This window comes from Myotis myotis, unplaced genomic scaffold (assembly GCF_014108235.1).
Source record: "Myotis myotis isolate mMyoMyo1 unplaced genomic scaffold, mMyoMyo1.p scaffold_m19_p_5, whole genome shotgun sequence".
Taxonomy (NCBI): domain Eukaryota; kingdom Metazoa; phylum Chordata; class Mammalia; order Chiroptera; family Vespertilionidae; genus Myotis; species Myotis myotis.
This window is the reverse complement of record NW_023416357.1, coordinates 25,279,819-25,301,869: the sequence shown is the minus strand read 5'-3', so window position 1 is coordinate 25,301,869 and position 22,051 is coordinate 25,279,819. Positions and strand designations below refer to the sequence as shown.

At 42.5% G+C, this 22,051-nt stretch overlaps 1 protein-coding gene across 9 annotated transcripts in view; it reads left to right on the top strand.

Moving 5' to 3' along the window:
* The window catches only part of ADCY2 (adenylate cyclase 2), a 283,437-nt gene that overhangs the window by 258,320 nt on the left and 3,066 nt on the right, over positions 1–22,051 (top strand). Inside the window, exons 19-24 of one of the 9 annotated variants that reach the window (XM_036309121.1) lie at positions 3,160–3,244; positions 6,604–6,762; positions 9,926–10,072; positions 11,497–11,634; positions 17,638–17,752; positions 19,702–19,826. In XM_036309121.1, the coding sequence (XP_036165014.1) occupies positions 3,160–3,244; positions 6,604–6,762; positions 9,926–10,072; positions 11,497–11,634; positions 17,638–17,752; positions 19,702–19,826 (769 nt within the window). The remainder of the gene's footprint in view (positions 1–3,159; positions 3,245–6,603; positions 6,763–9,925; positions 10,073–11,496; positions 11,635–17,637; positions 17,753–19,701; positions 19,827–22,051) is intronic. The other 8 variants (XM_036309122.1, XM_036309124.1, XM_036309126.1 and 5 more) reach the window with 8 other exon arrangements.

Here is a 22,051-nt window from a genome sequence, read left to right as displayed (position 1 = left end):
CAAGAAAGCAAGGTGCAGTTCTTCCTAGTAAAGAGATTTTCAGAAGTGAAAAAAGCATTCATGTGTCAGTACATGAGTCTGCTCTATATCTGGGTTGTGCCTTCTTATTGTCTGAGGTCCATTTTGGTCTGGACTTTCAAACCCACTGCCAAGTTCAGCATGAGAGTCCTCCCTTACCTTGCTTCGTCCAAGTACCTACTTCCAGCCACCACTATTCCTCACTGAGGCTCAAGATGTGGGAGTGGAGATCAGGATACTTCCACCCCTAAACCAATGCTCAAGTGCATCGATGTGAGGCGCTCTGGGAAAGGATTGTTCCCATAGGTTGCTTACATATATTTTCTGTGTGAGTAACTGCAAACCCAGGCAGGACCTGGATTACATTAAGAGGGACCTCCTCCCATTCTCCCTCAGTGACAGGGACCTGAGCTGGCATATTTGGGTCATCAGGTCCCTTTCCTGGGCATACCAATGAGACCTGAGTTCTGATTGGTTATGCCAATGATGCTAATGCAAGATCTTGACCTGGGAGTCAACATTTCGCTCTTAGTTTGGGGCTTACAGAGGTGGTGAGTGGAAGAGGGGGGTGGCATAGCTGCTTTCTCAGACCCCTGGTTCAAAGTAATAAGGTGTTCATAAGACAATATGAAAATTCAAAACTCAGCCTGTGCCAGCTTCTTAGGCTTTTTGGCTGTATTGTACCACTTTTACTAACTGGTCAAGATCATGTCAATATAGTCAGTATAGAGAAAAGATGAGCTTAACATTCATTGCAGTCAGCACTGTTTATAAACAACTGCTCCCCTGAGTCCCTTCAACTGTGCTGTTAGACACAGCTGCCACCGGCTCAAAATGGAGCTTGATTTCTTAAAATCAATATGAGTGAGACAGGAAAATGGCACTTTTCAGCTTACTTCATTCTCAGAGAGAAACTGCTGACCTGCTGGCTGAAGAGCTCAGATTCTTCCAGACAGAGCTGGCTTGGTAGGGAGGAGAGAGCCCTGAATGCAAGCACCGCCAGTTTCTGGCGAGTTCTCTGCGGTCCTGAGTCTTAAACCACAGGGACTGGGCAACTGTGTCCTCATTGACGCAGGAATCCACTTCTGCTTTACACTTGGATCTTTTATTCTGTTAATGATATCCTTCAATCAGCATTTGTGTATCCTTCCCAGTTCCATCGCCCACCCCATCTCCCTGTAGTTAATACCTAAAGTCATGAGTGCCCTTTATGCAGTGCTTCCTCGGTGTCAGGCTCTCTGCCAGGTATATAACTATTTGATTTAGTTATGGAAGCAGCCCATAAGGTAGGTATTGGTACCCCGTTTGGCTGATGAGGAAAGTGTAGTTTCAAGGGGTTAATCCCAGGGCCCACAGCTTGCTAGAGAAGGTGGAGTCAAGATTATATCCTGGGCCCTAACTAGTTTTGCTCAGTGGATAGAGCATTGGCCTGTGGACTGAAGGGTCCCAGGTTCGATTCTGGTCAAGGGCATGTCTTGGTTGCGGGCATATCCCCAGTAGGGGGTGTGCAGGAGGCCGATGATAGATGTTTCTCTGTAATCTACATTTCTAACTCCCTTCTTCTCTCTGAAATCAATTTAAAAAAAGAAAAAATCAATAAAATATATTTTAAAGAAAGAAAAACTATTGAAAAAACAAAAAAATTTTTTTAAAAAAGATTACATGAACCTTCCATAGAGAAACAGAAAAATCTCAAAGCAAATTCAACTCACAAACAGAAAGTGATTACGTGATATTTATACTTGATTAAATACAACCTATTATGCTTATGCGACACGGTGTCATACTAAATCAACTGTTTTTTCAGGTCTTACAGAACTATGTGGGAAATTATTCTTTGTCAGCTTATGCAGGACTGTCCTGGGATGGCAGTAGATTTTCCTTTGCATGCTGTATTTCTTTTTTTTTTTTAATATATTTTATTGACTTTTTACAGAGAGGAAGGGAGAGAGATAGAGAGTCAGAAACATCAATGAGAGAGAAACATCTATCAGCTGCCTCCTGCACATCTCCCACTGGGAATGTGCCCGCAACCAAGGTACATGCCCTTGACCAGAATCGAACCTGGGGCCTTTCAGTCCGCAGGCCGACGCTCTATCCACTGAGCCAAACCGGTTTCGGCTGTATTTCTCATTGTTTTCAGGAAAAACAGAACCTATACGAGGCATAGATATGATTACCACAAGGAATTGGCTCATGTGATTAAGGGGGTTGGCAAATCCAAAATCTGCAAAGCCAGTGTCTTGGTTTGAGTCTGAAGCCAGGAGCTGCTGTAGAACCAGGAGGAATCAATGTTCCAGTTCAAAGGTAGTCGGGCCAGAGAGAATTCTCTCTTGCTCAAAAGAAGATCAGCCTTTTCTATTGTTGATGCCTTCAACTCTTTGGATGAGGCCCACCCGTATTTCGGAGGACAATGGCTTTACTCAACCTACCAATTTCAATGTTGATCTTACCCAAAAAATATTCTCACAGAAACACCCAGAGTAATATTTGACTAACGAGCTGGGCACCCTGTGGCCCACTGAAGTTGACACATAAAACTGACCAACCCACATGCCAACTTGGATGTGTGGAAGGTCCCTGCCTGGAATGTTGTGGTAAGGATGTGAGAACTTGAGCAGGGATAATTTACTGATATCTATCTGAACCTGAGGGGAAGTGGGCCGGTGGATGAAGGGTTTCCATCTTCATTACACTTTTGTGATACAAAGACATATAAAAGAGGGTCTACGAATGCGTGCTTTTGAGAAAGTGATAGCGTGTAGAAATGAAGTTCTTTCTAAGAAAAATTTGAAAAAGTTATATATGAAATTATCCATAATGATCCCCGAACTATAAAGAAATAAGATTAACATTCCTTCCCCTAATATTTGTTAGAGCTTGGTATAAAATAAGAAACCTTAACCAATTTGGAAGAATATTTTATGAAGCTCTTAAATTAGGATTGTTTTGTTTTGATGTTATCTGAGTTTGAAAATATATTTGATGTATGTGTGTGTGTGTGTGTGTGTGTGTGTGTGTGTGTGTCCAGAATGGAATGCAGACACTCAACTAGAATTTCTGAAGTTTGCCGATTCACAGATTCTACATCTTAGTTGTGTATGTTGTTTTGATTTGTTTTTGTCTGTTTGTTTTTAATAGACCAGGCATTTGGAAAGACCTGAAGACCATGGGCTCTGTGTCTCTCTTTATATTCTTCATCACACTGCTTGTTCTGGGTAGACAGGTAAGTAGTCTGTTATTTTTACACAATTTCTCTAAAGTGTCATATTAATAACACTCTGAGGATGTGCATTGTGGTTACCTTCATGCAAACATCTTATCACAGGAAAAACTGGGTGGCACAGGGTATGTGGGCTTAGATGCAGACAGAAGAAGGAAAGTTACTATTTTCCACTAGTGGCAAACTTTGTAAATGATAAAGATGTGAATCAATTCATTTCCTTTAAGTCTCAAAATATATTTTATAGGCTTCCTAAGCCTAAAAAAGCTGAGACTACTGGGAAAAAACTCCCCTTGACTGGGTTTTCATTTGCTTTTCAGAATGTGTAATATGCTTCCTTTTCTTTGAAGCGGGTAGAAGACCTGTGCTGTCACTTGTAATCACTCCTAGAAATAGAGTCTTATGTTCAAAATTTTACTTTATGATGCAAATGAAACTGTGCTTCCTTCCTTGGGCCCTGTACTCCTTCCTGGCCTCCCAGTAGAGGCTGTGGGTGCAGGATTTTTAAGGGCAGTATCCTTCCTCTGCCTGGTTCCAGGACACTCACTCAAAGAATAAACTCATCTCATTCATCTCATGCCTGGTGGCTCTGCCTCAACCAAAGTTTGCTTTGAGTTCTTTGATGGATAACGTGAAACCAAGTAGTGATTAATGTGGAAATAACCAACTAAGATGCAAATGCATTTACATTATGTACACATCTCGAAACTGTGAACCAATAGGAAGCTGTTAATGGCCAGGGCAGAGGCCAGATCTGTGACTGCCAGCCCAGCGGCCTGGGGACACCGTAGTCTCCATCTCCCAGAGCAGTGCTAGTGGCAGCGTGACCCAGGAGCTCACAGGGCAGCCCTCAGCACTCTCCCTAGAGCTGAGCTGTGGTCCCGCTGCAGAGCCTCGGAGATTCCAGTCTGCCTGCTGCCCTTCCCCGCCTCTGTCCCTGGCGCCTGCTTGGTTCTGTTTTCTTTGGCTTGCCTTTTTGACAACCGCACGTTTCTGTAAGCCTTGTTATACCGTGTTGTTCTTTTTCTTGGTTTCATTTGTTTCTCCTACTACCCTATTTCCAGTGGAGGTCACAGTCACAGATACTAGAGGTTAGGACTAGGACATTTGGGGCACACCGTTAAATCCATGACAGTGGTTTGGGATGGGAACATTTGTCTTGCTTAGGGGGCCTCCCCTCAAGTTTCTGAGGTACCTGCACATAAGGACAGGAATCTGCAGCAGAAAGCACTGGGGAGGGGAGATGTGAAGATTTGGCAAAATGTCACTTTTAGTCCAATGTAGCTGGTCCCAAATCCAGTTCCTTTTATTAAACAACTTGCAAAATGCCCCCCTGTGATGCAAGAGCGATCACTCGGAAAACCTGAGCAGCCTCTTTGTACAGTTTTCAGAAACCTTTCAAACCTGCATGAATTGGGCTTGCTGCCTGCCCTTCTGGCTCCTTGGTTTCATCTCATGTTCCATTTCTGTCTCACCATCGATTGCTCTATCATTTTAATTCAAAACCAGCCACATCACTGGATTATTCCCCAAAAGGCCCAAATGAATAATCTAGTCTCTAAGTGAGAGGTCATTTCTAGTAAGTGCCCAGCATGATTGCCATAAAATAGAATGTGGAAAATTGGCATTAATGTAAAAAGTTAATATAAAGAACCTTAAAAATATCCTTTGCAATCTTTTTTTTTTAAATGTCTGGCTATATGAGGCAAAAAAATAAATGCCATACCAGAGAAGGAATAACTTTTTAGTGGATCAAACATAATTCGATCAGTTATAATAGATCAGTGGTTCTCAACCTTCCTAATGCCGCAACCCTTTAATACAGTTCCTTGTGTTGTGGTGACCCCCAACCATAAAATTATTTTTGTTGCCGAAACCGGTTTGGCTCAGTGGATAGAGCGTCAGCCTGCGGACTGAGAGGTCCCGGGTTCGATTCCGGTCAAGGGCATGTACCTGGGTTGCGGGCGCATCCCCAGTGGGGGATGTGCAAGAGGCAGCTGATCGATGTTTCTCTCTCATCGATGTTTCTGACTCTCTCTATCTCTCTCCCTTCCTCTCTGTGAAAAATCAATAAAATATATTTTTTTAAAAAAATTATTTTTGTTGCTACTTCATAACTGTAATTTTGCTACTGTTATGAATCTTAATGTAATTATCTGATTTGCAGGATGTATTTTCATTGTTACAAATTGAACATAATTAAAGCATAGTGATTAATCACAAAAACAATATGTAATTATATATGTGTTTTCTGATGGTTTTAGGTGACACCTGTGAAAGGGTCATTCGACCCCCAAAGGGGTCGCGACCCACAGGTTGAGAACCGCTGTAATAGATGAATGATCATTGTTTGTTGGATTCAGGATGTGGATTTATTTTTCATTGTTATTTGTTCATTAGATGTGTGTGTGTGTGTTGTTGTTGTTGTTGTTGTTGTTGTTGTTGTTTTACATCACTGGCATAATTAACCAAACCATAAAACAAACAAACCCCCTGCATTCAGTTCTTCTTTGCATTTGTTTGTCTATAAATTACTCCCTGTGCTGAAATACACTGTGTACTAGGACCCTCTGCCATAGGAGGATCTACTCAAGTCTATTTTATTCTATTAATTTATTTACATCACAGCTGGCACAGAATGATGCCAAAACCAGCAAGACCCTTTGACAGTAAACAAGTCTCTCCATTTCTACAATGTTCATAACTTAAAAAACAACATTAAGTTTTAATACATTATAAAGCATTTGCACATGTTTTTATTACCAGGCACCATCTTAATTAAATGATATCAAAATAAACTTTTGTCTAAATATGTCACTCTCTCAGTACAATGAAACACCAAATAAAAAATGCATATTTTTCAATGAATACTTAATTATATAATTTGTGCTAGGGGAAAACGGATTTTTAAATATTAAAGGCAAGTTGCCACAAATGAACACCATTATTTCTCAAATGCAAATCATCACACAAAGCACTCTCTCTACTAATGTGTTTTCCATATTTAGTCATTATTTACATTCTATTATGCCTCTTTTCAAAAAATAATTCAAGCCACCTTTTATTAACAAAACCGAGCAAGGAGCTTTCCTGTCTTTTTTCCTTGCAAGCCTCCAACATAGCTGTTTTCTCTGTTCCTGAGGCTGGTCCTTTCCTGATCTTGCTGTTTGCAAATCCGTGTTAGAGGCTGAGTGAGCGGCATTGGTGGGGAACAGTGGGCTTTGCAGGGAAGGTGACAGTTCTGTTTGGGGGTTCTTTTTTCGGTTTTGTCTTTCGTTCTTTTTATTTTCTCTTTAAAACCTCCACTCTCTGGCAGGACAAGATGCCTATTGTTTCTTTACCTCTGTGTCCTCTTGTAACAGAATGAATATTACTGTAGGTTAGACTTCTTATGGAAGAACAAGTTCAATAAAGAGCGGGAGGAGATAGAAACCATGGAGAACCTGAACCGCGTGCTACTGGAGAACGTGCTTCCGGCGCACGTGGCCGAGCACTTCCTGGCCAGGAGCCTGAAGAACGAGGTGAGATGAAGTGGGACTGATGGTCAGGACTGGATGGTGGGCCAGGTGAAGGCTGGAAGAAGCTCCAGGCAATCACCTAGATGTCTGTGGTACTACAAACACCTTAGTGTTCAAGTCCAACATTTGAGAGGATGTTGATTAGATGCAAAATGTCAGTTGAGAAGAGTGAGCTAGAATCACCTGTGAACGTCTTAGCATGGAACTGATTCATTATTCCTCATTCTCCCCCAATCACATAACGTTCTGAGGATACACTATGAGGCACTAGGGTTCCAAATGTGTATGTCACAGAAGTGGCCAGCACCCTCTCCCTGGCGCTGGAGGGGGCCTTGAGAACCGGCATATACTAGAGACCCGAGGCAGAATCGAACCACACATCCCACACATCCACTCTTTCACTTCTCACAGCTTTCCTGAGAGCCTTTTAAGGGTTTTAGAATCTCAAAGATATGAGATAAAATTTGGGAGTTATCCATACAGGACCAGATCAAAGTCTTGAGTCCATTAATATAATGGAATTAAATGGAAATTTCACAGAAAATTTAAAGGTATGGATATTTAACTTGCATTAGAAAGGTTGTGGAGATATATCTGCTGACTCTTGTTACGCAGAAATATTTTTTTAAATCACATTTTATTCCATATGCCATTTCAACACTGAATTTCAACCTTTCTAAAATTCAGTGTTGAAATGGCATATGGAATAAAATGTGAATTTTTTAAATATTTCTGCGTGACAAGGGTCAGCAGGTATATCTCTAATGGGACGATCTTAATTTAAGAAACACGTAGTTGAGCGCCCACTGCGTGCAAAGGCCTGGATTGAGAACAGCGGAGTTCCAATGACGTGTGAGGTACAATCCTGTTCTTAAGAAATTTTTAATGAGGTTGGGAATAGATGAGGGATCAGGGAACCTATATAGATAGATGAACTCCTTAATAAACAAGCTCAATTGTGGTGGTGCTAGAGTACAAAGCAACCTCGAGAGAAAAGGCTTGGAACAGTGTTTTTCTGAAGTGCCAGGTGGAGGGGTGGGATGCTGGATACTGTCACTGTCATCTTACTGGAAGTGTGCTGGGCATGTGAGCCAACCCAGGGTCCCACAGCAGGTATGACTGACCACAGACCATTCACTTTCCTATTTCTCTTGATGTTTTCTATACTCAGTAGGTTACTCAGCAACCAAGGTACATATTGGTCATAGATGATGGTGTCACTACATCTATTAAGAAGGAACCATCAGTTTTCATTAACGATGTAAGAGCACTCATCCTGTCATACAGCAAGCAGTCAGTGCTGGTGATTTTCATGCTTATTCTTGTCATCATCATCATTCCTCAGAGAGTCACTCTGGTTGATGTCAGCAGACTACAGGGAAATTCAGGATATAAAAAATATACCCTTGCCTTCCTAGACATACCCCTTTTAAGAGCAGGGAGGTAAGTTGAATTTATCCTACTTTTTTTAATATGAGTTTATTGATTTTAGAGAGAGGAAGGGAGAGGGGGAGAGGGGTAGAAACATCAATGATGAGAATCATTGATCGGTTGCTTCCTGCATGCCCCCTACTGGGGATCTATCCCACAACCTGGGCATGTGCCCTGATTGGTAATCAAACTGTGACCTCCTGGTTCATGGGTCGATACCACCCACTGCGCCCCATAAGCTGGGCTACCCTGTGTTTATAAAAATTGGTATTTTTAACTAGAACAGGCTCCTAGGGGGTTATCTGTTACCCTGACTCCTTAGCTTAGTCAGCATTACTGGAACCTAAGCTTGGTAATCACATATGCCACCAGTTGTCTTCCCAGGATATGAATGTTCACAAAAACAATTTTGTAGAGGGAGAAAGTATGGGTCTGCACAATAAGCCAGCTCAACCATATTCAGAGCAGAGTAGAAAAGGGAAACCTTGATTCTATTGTCCGTGTATTGTGTGCAGAATTGTGAGGCAGTAACAGAAGGCATTACGAGGTGGTTGGCCCTGAGAACAGGAAGATTACATGAGTCTAGCTTTTCCAGGGAGTAGTTGGGACCTTCAGTGGGTCACCATTGCCCTCATGTGTTTGTTATGAGACCTCAGTGGGGGAAGAACGTTCTTCTGAGAGTCCACCTTGGAGCTATGGTGCTGTTGGAGTGCTCACTCTCTGCCAGGGATTCATCTGGGTGCCCCAGAGGACAGAACTCACTGATAGCATACGTGCAGAGTGGATTTCCTCACCCTGCCAGGCACACCGGAAGCACCAGCTGCTAGCATTCTTTCCTCACTCAGATGGTGGTCATCTTGTTTTTCAGAACTGGCCTCACATTCCCTAGAGTAAGGAACGTTTCCCATGATGTGCTACACTACCAAGGCACCTGGCCATCCTGCCTTTGTTGGTTATCCGAGTGCCCTGATGAGCCAGCACTATGGGAAGGGTAGATCCTCATTCCTAGGATTAGCCCCCACACCCTCATAACAACCCTCCCTTTCTGAAACTTTCACTGAACTTGGAGGATTAACTATATGTTGGGAAAATTACAGAAACACCTTGAAATTGTGTTTACAGGACATTGTAATTTTATTTGTGTCCATGAACAAAGAACTTTCTATTTAAAAACAGATATCTGCATTAAATATTGCTGGTTCTAATGTAATATGAGACATAGCCTGAGGAGTTTCACTGGTTCCATCTGATCAGCTAAGGAGTAACTTGATGGGTTTCATTTGCTCCTTTCAGGAGACCCTAAAAAGGAAAATGCACCAGGACTTCCATACAAAGAATGAAGCCATAGGAGTCGTTTTAGGACAATGTAGTGGTTTGGGAAATCATTTTGTTTCTCTTCAGTTGCTTAAAGGAAACTATTTCCTAAACCAGAAATCTGTGGTCTCTTGTAAGAGAGAGACCTAAGATAGAGATGGCAGAGAGCCTGACCTGGAAGCGTTCTTCATATTAGCTGGTGGTGTCAGCAGATGGAGATTCTGAGCCTACATCAAGCTCATTAGAACCCTTCACCTGTGATCAATGGCCATTGTCTGGAATGGGCCTGGCATTGGGTGGGACAAGTGGTGTGGGGCACTGGGTGACTTTTTTACCAATCGTAGTGAAAAGAAACACTTTCATTAGGAGCATGTGTTTGAAAGGTTTTCTGGTGCTGAGCTCTTCCTTCTCTCCTGGGCAGGAGTTATACCACCAATCCTATGAATGCGTCTGCGTTATGTTTGCTTCCATTCCGGATTTCAAAGAATTCTACACAGAATCAGATGTCAACAAGGAGGGCTTGGAATGCCTACGGCTCCTGAATGAGATTATTGCTGACTTTGATGATGTAGGTACTTGAGAGTGACCCCTAAGGACCAGGGTAGCTCTAGTCATACCCTTGGGTAATCCCAAGGCCAGTACATCTGAAGTTGCTCATCATGGTACATCTTAAAACTTTTCCTTTGGTGTAATTTCTCATGGCTGGAGTTAAATCCTATTGCTCTCTTTAGCTCCCTGAAAAGTTTGGAGTGACAAATGTATTTTATCTGTGAGATGGTATGATTGTTAGGAACAACTACCAAATCTGTTCAATAAAATACCTATCTAGTGTGCTCATGAATTTTCTCAAAAGGCTTGACTCCAAAGAAAATATTTGTCCATCAATTTTATACAAAAGTATAATTAATCTATTTATCATAGATTATTGGCCTGTCTGTGCATATTCCAAGGTCTTTGTCAGATATCAACTTGAACTGTGCATGGATGACATGTTTTATTATTGAAAAAGCAATATGTACCTGGGATAATATATTTTAGAAGGGACAAAGTATATGTTTTAGAATTTGAAATAGATGTCATTTTTCAATTTTCAATATTCTGCCTACATCAAGAATAATGTGTTTTGTTTTCTGGTAAGAACAAACACAACTCTGGTTTTAAGAATGTTGCTGCTACATTATTCTGATAAATATTATGAAAAATATAGGAAAATTGACATCCACGAACATGTTTATCATGATTCATGAAACTTAGAAATACAGTGATGATTTCAGGCCAACTTTCTAAATGTCTTGTGGGACGTATACATTTCTCTACTACCATCACCATCACCATGATGTTGACTCAAGACTCATGATAAAGTAATGATAACTAGAAATTTCCACTATTGTGCCGAGTTCTTAGTGAAAAATGGTGGCATATTTCCTTCAGTTCCCCTCAGCAAAATAAATGTTCCCCAGTACCAGCGGATGAGTGACAGTGGTCTTTTAGTTTGGACTGTCTTTTAGATAAATGGTATGAGGATTGGCTCACTTACCTTAAATTCTCTTATATGTAATCTTGAAGGAAACTTCTTTGAAAGCAGGAGTACCAAAGAAGGGTCAGAAAGATGTCTCAGACTTTGGGTGATCCCATTGTCCTCCTGAGCAGTTACATGACCCTCCAGAATTTCTTTCACTTGTTCCCTTATTTAAAGCCACTATCACATGCATCATAATTAATATTGGTTCCTTCACTGGCAAGTTTTGAAAGATAATTCATATTAATTAGAAGTAAATCATTATACTGCATTTCCTTCCAAGGACAAGCTCTTTGTGAAATTCATGAAATGTTACTTCCTGGCAAAGCCCAAGATTGAAGGATGAATAAGCAATGGTTGAAACATCTCATATTACTATTACTGTGAACTAGAATTTGAGGATGTCTCTTGAAAGCACTAGACCTTGGGTAAGCACTCGACTGAATAACTAAATGATTGTCATTGCCTCACAGCTGCTGTCCAAGCCAAAATTCAGTGGAGTTGAAAAGATCAAGACCATCGGCAGCACATATATGGCAGCGACAGGTCTGAGCGCTGTGCCCAGCCAGGAGCATGCCCAGGTACAGACATGTCAGCCACACAGGGCACACGTGAGTCTCAGCTCCACCCATAGGTCATCCATGAAGCCAAAGCAGTCATGCAATGACTATAAACTGTTCTGTGTGGACATGTAAATCTCAATGATTAAGGTCTTATGAGAAAAGATGAGAATTCTGGAGACTTCTGAGGATCTGTCCACTGAACTCTTTCTGGTGGACAGGGAGAGAAAAATCTAACCAATGCAGTAGTTGCTTGATACCAGATAAATATGCAAAACCAGGATTAGAGCTGTTTACTTAAAGGTGACTCATCACAGGATGATTGCTGATCTTTTGGTTAAAAACATGTGGTCAAAAACCAAGCTGGCCATTAGAAATTTGATTTAAAAGCTGCTTGGACAAAATTGAGTATCTTCAGTCATTTAGGATTTTTTAGGGGGTTTTCCATTATGTTGTGTTTTGTTTCTGTGTGTGTGTATGTGTGTATATAGATATGTGTATGTAACTTTTGAGTTCATAAACCAGACCCCCTTTCCCCATAGGACAGTGGGCTCCCTGATGGGCACCAGCACAAGTTTTCTGTGGGACAGTGGTAGTGGGTGCAACACATACAAGACCTTACCAGAGCACAGCTTACTGAAGGCAGGTGAGGTCCTTCAAAGGGCTGAGCCACATATGCTCATCTTCCTCTCTCAGACCCACCTCCCATAGGTGGAGTGAGAGAGGGACAGAGGGGCAGCAGTGCTAAAACAGCTCCCTTCTCCAGGAACATCAGTACAGGGTCCTCTTTTCCCTCTTCTCATTCATGGGCAGAGAATAGAGTGTGAAGTGTATGTTAGCATTTTTCCAGGTGAACAAGTGGAAATAGTCTAACTTTGAAGTGAGACTACTCATTACTACTATAATAGCTAAGCTTTCTGCACTTTGGTGTCCTTTTTTTTTTTTTTAAGTATATTTTATTGATTTTTTACAGAGATGAAGAGAGATGGACAGAGAGTTAGAAACATCAATGAGAGAGAAACATCAATCAGCTGCCTCCTGCACACCCCCCACTGGGGACGTGCCCGCAACCAAGGCACATGCCCCTGACCGGAATCGAACCTGGGACCCCTCAGTCCACAGGCCGACGCTCCATACACTGAGCCAAACCGGTTAGGGCACACTTTGGTGTCCTTATATATAAAATGAGGATCATACCCATTTCAAAAGACTTAGGAAGACTACATTAACATGCAAAACACTCAGTAGACTCATGAACAGAGTGGAAACGTAAATGCTAATAGCAACAATAATACAGTTGTGGTTTGTGCACTGTTTCTCATGTTGATACCATTGTCTCCTCCAAGAGACCAGATATAAGGGGCTTTGGACATAAACCAAATGTGGTGTGTCATTATGTCCATGCAGGGAGTTTTTACTCTATATGAGCTACTTTTGTTTAGAGCATTTAAGTGGAATCTTGTAAGGTCATCCTACAAGTAATTTGAAGTTCAGCAAACATCTTCTAAAAGGGGGGAAACAGTATGCTTGATAAATATTAATATGGATATTAGTTATTTTTATAAGGAATGAAAGTCACTTGTGTATTTTATAACACATCTACTTGTTTCTCTAGTTATAAACAAAACATATTCTACTTGATTTTTATAAATGAAACAACTTTCTGTTTGTTGCTTAGCCAAATATTTCATTTGGCAATAAATGACATTTTTTTTAACAAATGACATTTAATTTGCAAAACACATTGGGTTTCTCGAGGATTGATGTGTTTTCCTTAAATCCCAAGAGAGGCAAAGTTATCTGGATAAAAGCCTTTTGAAATTTCTCTTTATTTGTGACACCTCTGCATTTTCTCCTGTGGTTGCAGCACCCGTATCCACCGGGAGAAGAAATGCATGGAGGCTATTGCCACCTAGTTGGGTGGGACTTCTATGCCTGCCTTTGTTTTGCTGCCTTTGTTTGTGTTTCTCAGATGATGAAAAAAATGTGTTCTAGTTCTAAGCTTAAACACAGCATGACTAAATGTTGGTTGCATAATGTGTAACAAGTGACTGCTGTTTTCACTGGTCAAGAAATGGAATATTAACTTAAGAGTGGGCCTGCATTCTAAGCCCGCTCTCATAATTCCACAAATGAACACTTGGTCAGTAGATGTTCTGTGATGAAGTCAGTGGTGGGAAGCAGTGGGGACCCTGCCCCTTGTCTGCCCTTCGCTTTACTGTTACTCTCCTCCAGTCCCCACACTGCAGCCCCTGCTTGACCCTTGCTATGACCTTTAGACTTCTGGCAATGATAGCACATGTGTGCTTACAGGTGTTTTCCTTGACTTGAAGACTTTTTTTTTTTTTTAAGAAAAAGGACATTTCATTTAAAAATATCATTTCCAGCTTCTCCTGAAAATTGGTAGATGAAACCATTAATATATTTGAAAACCAGGCCAAGTCAGGCTAGGGTTGGAAGCTCCACTGGACCCCATTCCAAGTACAAACAGAGGCCCTTGTAACCATGATGATGGGTCTGTGGTGAGCCGTGTGCTCAGTACCTCCCTCATGGAAAATGCTTTAAAATGTTGGGGGCAGAGATGCTTGCCCGTACATCCCTTAATGTGTATTTTAATAAAGCATGTTCTCTGTAGAGTGAGATTAGGTGGAGAGCAGTGAAAGTCTGATTTAATCCAAGTTGAGTGAATCTAGAGGGATCCATGATGGCATAACGACTGGGCTGCATGGCACAAATGTTATGCAGTGCCTCTGAGTTTTGATAAACACTGGGAAGGTGTTGAGTCCTGTTCTCTGACAGGTGCCTGAATCTCCGGTGTTCAGAGCCACTGAGCGGGCTGATCTCTGTGCTGCAGTCATCAGCGTACCTTGGAGAGGGCTGATGTCCTTTGGAGGATAGAGAGGTCTGGTCAGATCAGCCCAGGAGCCCCAGGCACAGAACATGGTGCTCCTTAGACAGCAGTTCTCAATCTTCAGAGTCAGACAAATGCCAGTTTACTTTTAAGCAGTTGTCCTTGCTTAGAGCAACTTCCAAAACACACAGCTCACAAAATGTGTTCCACAAAAGCAAACATGTTGTCTCACCGTGCACTGTGTGCCTGGAAGTCATTGAAATATTCCAAGATGGCTAACAAATTGTTTAGATCATGGGAGAAAGGGCTGCTTCTCACTGCCATCCAAGTTTTATCAAAAGCTCAGGTATAGCGACGTCTTGAAATGAACTGAGGTCTTCCAGAGACTGAGCATAATTTTCTCTATTACTACGCCCAAATGAGTTATTGACGTTGGATTTAAACCCCGCTCCCAGAACACAATCTCTTCATTTACTACTTGGGTCATGTCAAACCTCCAGTGTAAGGCGCACTGCAGGAAAACAGACCGGGCGATAATTTATCGGGGAGTGGGGCTGCTTTGCTAGCCCCTGGTTGGGAAAAAGCAAATCGGTTGTCCTTGCTAAACTGGTGGCGATTTTTCCTGCACAAGGTTCTGCCTGTTGGTTTAACAGTTTGTCCTTTATTAAGGAGCAAGATGTTTTCCAAGTGACTGCATAAACTTCCAAACTGTCTTCTTATAAGTCCAGAGAAAAGAAACATTAGCAAGCCCTGATGGAAACCTGTTCTTAAGAAATGACTGCATTTCCATCAAAGTTAGCTGGCAGTCTGCTTCGTAGCTCCAGTGATTTAAATTGTTTGGTTTTCTCCCACAGTTTTAAGTTGTGGTTTTATGGCAACAGTAGGATTTCATTTGACTTTTTGTAGATATATATAATTCACCAAAGGAAAGGAAGAAATCTTTCTAAACGAGAATATTCATATTTACTTTATTCAGTGCAGTGGTCTCAACTGGGAGCAATGTTGCCTGCCAGGGCACACTTGGCAATGTCTAGAAACACTTTTGGTTGTCACAATAGGAAGGGTAGAGGCCGGGAATGCTGCTCAACATCCTATAAGGCATAGGACAATGCCCAGAACAGAGACCTATCCCTCCTGAATGTCAGCAGTGCCGGAGGTGGGAACCCTGCCTTCGTGTTCTCTCTCTTGTTATTAAAATGCTGTGTGGATTCTATGAATAATCCTGTTGTCATTTTCCTTAACTGTTACCTTGGTTTTCTTCATCTCCCTGTCATCTTGAATAGCAGGTTATGTTCAAGGTCCTTGTTTTCTTCTTACACATCCCTATTGGAATCCTTGAAGTCAGTTTTGTCTTTGTTCCCATAAAGAATGCTCCCCCAAGGCCACCAGGTGCCTCCTCTTTGGACTAATCTCAGAAGTCATGTGTGACACCCTGGACGCTTGGTGGTCTGTTTCTGCTACTCTTCTCTCAAGCATTTCCAGTGTCCCTTACTGATGCCTGTCCCAACTGAGGGCACTCCCCCGTCTACCCCAGTAATATTCCCTTTCCTTTGCTTCTTCTGGAGCCCTCATCCACCTCAGTGGACTTGTGAATGATCCCTCCTGGGTGTATGCTCCCCAGATGAACATTAGTTGGCTTTGACCTCCCACCAGAGCTTGATGACTTTCTCTGATCCTCCTAGTCGCTTCCCCTGCTACCCCCTGGCCCACCTAAGTGTAGCCATTCATTGAGCGTGTACCAAATGCTTCTTGCACACCAGATACTTTATCCTGGTGTGCAGGCACAAATTACCAGAACATCGTCTCTGCCCTTGTGGAGCCTACAAATGAGTGAATAAGACAGGCTTAAGGGAAAGGCCACGTTGATTTTAGGGCTAAGATGGACACATGTCCCATAAGCCTGCCACCAGCACTGAGACTTCATTTCATCAACCAGGCTATGAATGGAAGCTATGCTCCAAACTATCTTAGTGCACCCAACCATTCAACACTGGGGGAGCGGGAACATAAAGAATATGTACATTTAAACATTTTATGAAATATATATATATATATATATATATATATATATATATATGATCTATTAACCCAAAATAGACATTTTTAAAAGATGAACTTCAAAAGTAAATATAAATATAATAAGTGTTACAAATTAATGGTAAATATAAACTAGCAGCAGGAATAATAAACATATGTTCAGAGTAAATGAAATTGACATTTTCCCCACTGGAAACCTTGGACTTCCCTTCTTTTTCAGCTTTATACATATGATCACTCTCCATTGCCCAAAGCATGAGATACCACCCAGGGACAGTAAAGGCAGGAAATTGTTGTATTCGTTTGCTGGGGCTACCATAACACAGTAATGCAGACTGGAGGACTCCAACAACAGAAATCTACTTTCTCACAGTCTGGAGGCCAGAAGTCCAAGATCAAGGTGTCAACAGGACTGGTTTCTCCTGAGGCCTCTCTCCTTGATTTGTAGATGGCTGTCTTCTCCCTATGTCTTCACACGGCCTTTTCTCTGTGTTTGGTTGTGTCCTCATTTCCTCTTTTTATAAGGATATCTGTCATACTGGGTCAGCATACTAATGACCTAATTTGAGCATAATTACCTCTGAAGGCCCTGTCTATAAATACAGACACATTCTGAGGTACTAGGGGCTCATGACTCTATACATAAGTTTCGTGGGGGGACACATTTCAGCCCATAACACCCAATCCCCCAAAAGGACAGAGAAGGGAGTGGTGTTTGCAGACTCAGGGAGAACTGTAGCAGGTGTGGAGGGTGTGCCCACCCTCTGTTCTTCTCCTGGTCCTCCCATGGGTCAGTCCAACAGAAAACTAGGGGACAAGGAAGGGGCAGTTCCTACAGGGCAGCATCCCCGTGCCAGAGCCCAGCAGAGAAGGGGGATGACTACGTGTGAGGATCAAATGGAGAACCAGGAGCCAGCCCCTCCCCAAAATTAAAACAATGTGGGCCTGTGTCTTAGAGTGTTTCACATTTCCTTGTGGCCATAAAACTGAATTCGCACACAATGCTTCCTAGAGATGAGATTTAATTCTCACCAGTATCTGCAGTGCATTGCGGGGCCATAATTTGTATGTGTCCCTTTCTAAGTGGAGCCCCGGTGTGTGACTGGAAGGAATACGCCCCAGCTTGTGAAGCCCTAACCCACCTGCACGTGTCTCCTTTCCCTCAGGAGCCCGACAGGCAGTACATGCACATCGGCACCATGGTGGAGTTTGCCTTCGCGCTGGTGGCCAAGCTGGACGCCATCAACAAGCACTCCTTCAATGACTTCAAGCTGCGAGTGGGTACGTTGAGCAGAGACTGGGTTTCAGCTGTGGTGGAGGCGTGGCGTAAGGACGAGTTCCCAGGAAATGTGGATATTCCCTGCGTTGAAGTAGGACCGTGACAAATGTGCTTTTAGAGCAGCAGGACTGGATTGCAGCTGGGAGGGCTCAGGGAAGCTGAGAGCCCCCGAGACATTTTGGCAAAGATTATTAGAACAACAAAAAAATATACTGCCTTAGGTTGGACCCAGGTTTAACAACTGGACCATGAGGTGGATTACATGAGCTCCTCAGGGAGGCTAAGGCTGTGCCTCCCTGAGGAGCTCATGTAAGCCACCAACTAAGCCACTTCATTATTTCATAGGCCTCTGCCTATAAAACTAGGACCCGTCATAAGCTAGAAAACGCCTCTAGACCTCAGAGTTGTAAAAACACTTTTTTATTTTAATTTTCTAAATTGCTTTTAGGTGCATCTTAGAATTGTTAAAATAGCCACAGACCCCTGGAGCTACAACCTACAAGAACACCAAACGTGTCCTAGATTCTGAAGTAGCTATAGCTTTTCAGGTTGGATGTTCAAATTTAAGAGAAAAGTCCAACTTTCTTTCAAATAAAATAAAAAATTCTAATAAGTTCTTTCCTTACTTTAAGTTGATTCTTTAGCATGTCTCATGATTATTTGCCTTTTACAAATGTTTATTTAGAAAAAAATAAAAATGTGTTCAGCCCTGAGGTTAGCACAGCTGCTTTGTGAGGTTGCCGTTACTTCCAGCCATTCAGGGTTTGTAAGAACTTCTTTGACTATTGTATGTTTTTCTTGGCAACATATTTTATTCCTTCTGAAAGCAAGTCCACATAAGAGTAGATCTTTTAACACATTCCATCTGAATGGCTTTTCACTTCCTTTGCACAGATTTCAACTATTTAAAAAATCCTGATATTTAGAGCTATTTTTTCCTCTGCTCTGCATATATTCTTTTCAACCCAGAAATATTTCACATTTTTGTGTGTCCTATTAATTGTTAGCATCTGGACACACTTCCCTTTATATTTCTCACCTCTATGCACAGTAGACTTTACCCAGGCTCTGCTATATACAGAGGTAAGAAGGGCTGCCCATCACGCTGCTGACCACATCAAACTCCAGGTGTCTCTTGCACCCTGGAGATTCTTTATTGTTTGGCAACTTGGAAAATGGGCTCCTCAAACTTTCACACTACCTGCCTTTAAAAGAAAATCTATCACCTTGCACAATGACCCCTCTATTGTCAGACATTTATGGACCAAAATCACATTGCCCTTCACTGGGAAGGGGAACAGGGACAATTGTTTGCTGGTCCCCTGTGCTACATCAAAGCACAGTGGACTTGGTCTGGACCTTAGCAATGTTTTCCAAATTACTGTGAGCACCAGAATGGACCTCCTTCAGTAGGTATTTATTGAGTGCCTACTTCACACTGATTATTGATTAACTAATGAAACATTCACCCCACATGCCAGCTCTTTTGGGTTTCTAGGGTAACCTAAGCTCAGTGTTTCTCTTGGACTTTGGGTCTGCCTTTGCCCAAACCCTCGGCCTCTCCTGGGTCAGCTTTCCTGCTCTACCTCTGTGCATGGTGCCATCCAGTGGCAGGTCACAGTAGGAAATCGGAAGGGTAATACTACCCACCCACCCCCAAAAAAAGTGATGAAACAAATAATAGCCAAACTCACTCATAATGCCCTTTTCTGAATGTTAAGCTTCAGTCATTTAATGGGGAATCACAAATTGAGCATACGCTTGCAGTTAAGTAGAGATCACCCATTGCCAGCAATAATCCACCCAGGCTCTCCCCCCACCTTCCCCCAGCTTTAGAGTTATATGGGGTAATGTTCATTTAATAATGATGATTCAAGATGGTCCTGTAAAACTTTTGTGTTTAAGACAGTTGTGATAATGTGAATCTTAACCCAGTTCTGATGCATCACAGGTATGAACCATGGACCTGTAATAGCTGGTGTAATTGGAGCTCAGAAGCCACAGTATGATATCTGGGGCAACACCGTAAACGTGGCCAGTAGGATGGACAGCACTGGAGTCCTGGACAAAATACAGGTAGCTCAGCCTGCACAGTCATCATGGGTCATGTCCGTCCTCTGAGGAACCATGGATAATATAAGAATAATTATACTACTATGTTAAAACAAAGGAAAGAACCTTGAAATTTACTTCAAACTTGACCCCAAAAAAAACTTGAAAAACCTTGAGAATCTTGGAAAAACTTGAAATTTACTTAAATCGTTTTATTGGGGAAATGTTCATTTGTTTCTGCATTCACTGTTAATAACCATAAAAAGTTGTGATGATATAAAGATCATGGCTGTTGTGAACGTAGTGATCACAACAACCAGCACGCAGTAGGACAGCCCTAGTAGGACGTGCAGGACTAGAGCCCTTCTTTCCTCTCCTCTCCAACAACATCTTGAAACCGTTTTGCAAGGGAGAAGGGCTGTGTGTAACCAAAACCAGACCTAATCAGCCTTTCTTTCCCTGGGTGCTGATGGAGGGGGGAAAGGGAGGGCTCGCCAGGGTAGAGAGATGGAATCACAGGTGATATAATATGATGGTGGTAAATTGGACTAGAATGGGAGTTGGAGATCTGGAAATGACTAGAAAGCTCTGGAATCCACTCAAGGGAGAGAAAGGGAAGACCTAGCCAGTGAAAAGCAGTGGTGAGTGTGTGCACCTGTTTGGGCACCAGACCAGACACCTAGAACAGTGATTTTCACCTGATGTGCTGTGGCAGGCACACTGGGGTGCCACAAGAGTTTTTAAAACATGCAATACCTGACTATTTAGTCAGGGGCACTGACCTCTTTTCCCTTACATTTTCAAATTTAAAAGTGACAAGAACCAACACAACAGTAGCCATCTTGTGTGCATGAATCAAAATGATACCTATTTTTTTGGCAGATTGGCAAAAAAAAATGTATTTTTTGTTGTGCCGCAGAATTTTAGGAATTAGTTTATGTGTGTCATGAGATGAAAAAGGTTGAAAAATCGCTGACCTAGAATAATCAGGGGACTAAGTTCTCCCAATGAGAAGGATGCATGTGTGTGTGTGTGTGCTGAACTTTCTATTTCCCTCGCCCTCAAATAGCAGTGGTTCCACATTTCACCCCAACTCTGTTGTATTTGGCTAAATAAATCCCTGCCGGATGGCAAATCTGTGTGAAAACCACTGGACACAAATGAGAGGCTTTATTGGTTTTTAGTCCTCTTCAGAAAAATCCATGAGTCCCTGTTCTGTGTACCTCAACTTGGCCACAAATAACCTTGCTTCTTAAAATCGTGATAGAGATGTAGAAACTTGATAGATCTGGGTGGAAGTCCACCAGCTCCAGGATCACCAACAATGGGCTTGTGGGCTCTGCCCTCTCCCGTGCCTGCCATGCTACTCCACCTCATTCACCCAAGACAATTTTACTGCTGTGGCCTTTTCTAAGATGTATCTTTAATTTTTATATGAAATGGCACAAACATTACTTTTAAGTGTCTACCTTCTTAGTCAACAGGTGTTGAAAAGTAAGCAACATCCAACCAAGAGACGGGAGAGAGAAGAAAGTGATGGGGGAGGAGAGGAGGTATTCAGACTTCCCAGACAAATTGGCCAAATGGGGCTCGTCTGACAGCGGGTAGGAGTGGTGCTCAGTGACTATGCAGACAGCCCAGTGGCCCACCCTTGACAGGAATGGCCTGCCACCTTAGCAGCCTACTCTGACAGTGCCCAGATGGCACCAGAGTATAAGGCTTTTGGCATGTTCATCAGTAGCCACTCCCAGTGCCCAGGGAGGCGCCAGCATCCTGGACCACCGAGGATCCTCCTTTGAGGAAAGAGGCAAGCTCCTACCCAGGATACACTCTCCCACCTGTAGGCTGGCCTGTGTCCCCACCTGGAACCTTCCGAAGGTGGATGGTAGATTTAATAACCTTCACAACTCTCCAAGTGGCCTTAAAGCACTTGGGATAAGTATCAAAAGCCATTTAAGAGAAGCTGGTCAGAGAGACTGCTCCCTCCTGGAGGTCATAAATCCCCTGCAGGTCAATGTTTAAATGAGTTTGTGCCCATGTGTTACTCTGAGAGGATATCAGGCATCATAAAACTGCATGTGATTTAGTGCAGAGCAGCCACCTGGAAGGTCTCCTCGGAGCCCCAAGGAGGGAGGAAGACAGGCTCTGGCTGTGGAGAGTGAGAGACCTCCGCAGGCCCTTGTATGTTCATTTCCCCAGCAGGTGGCATGTTTGCATCTGGGTAGATGTCCTTCTGCTGAGGGTGTGGC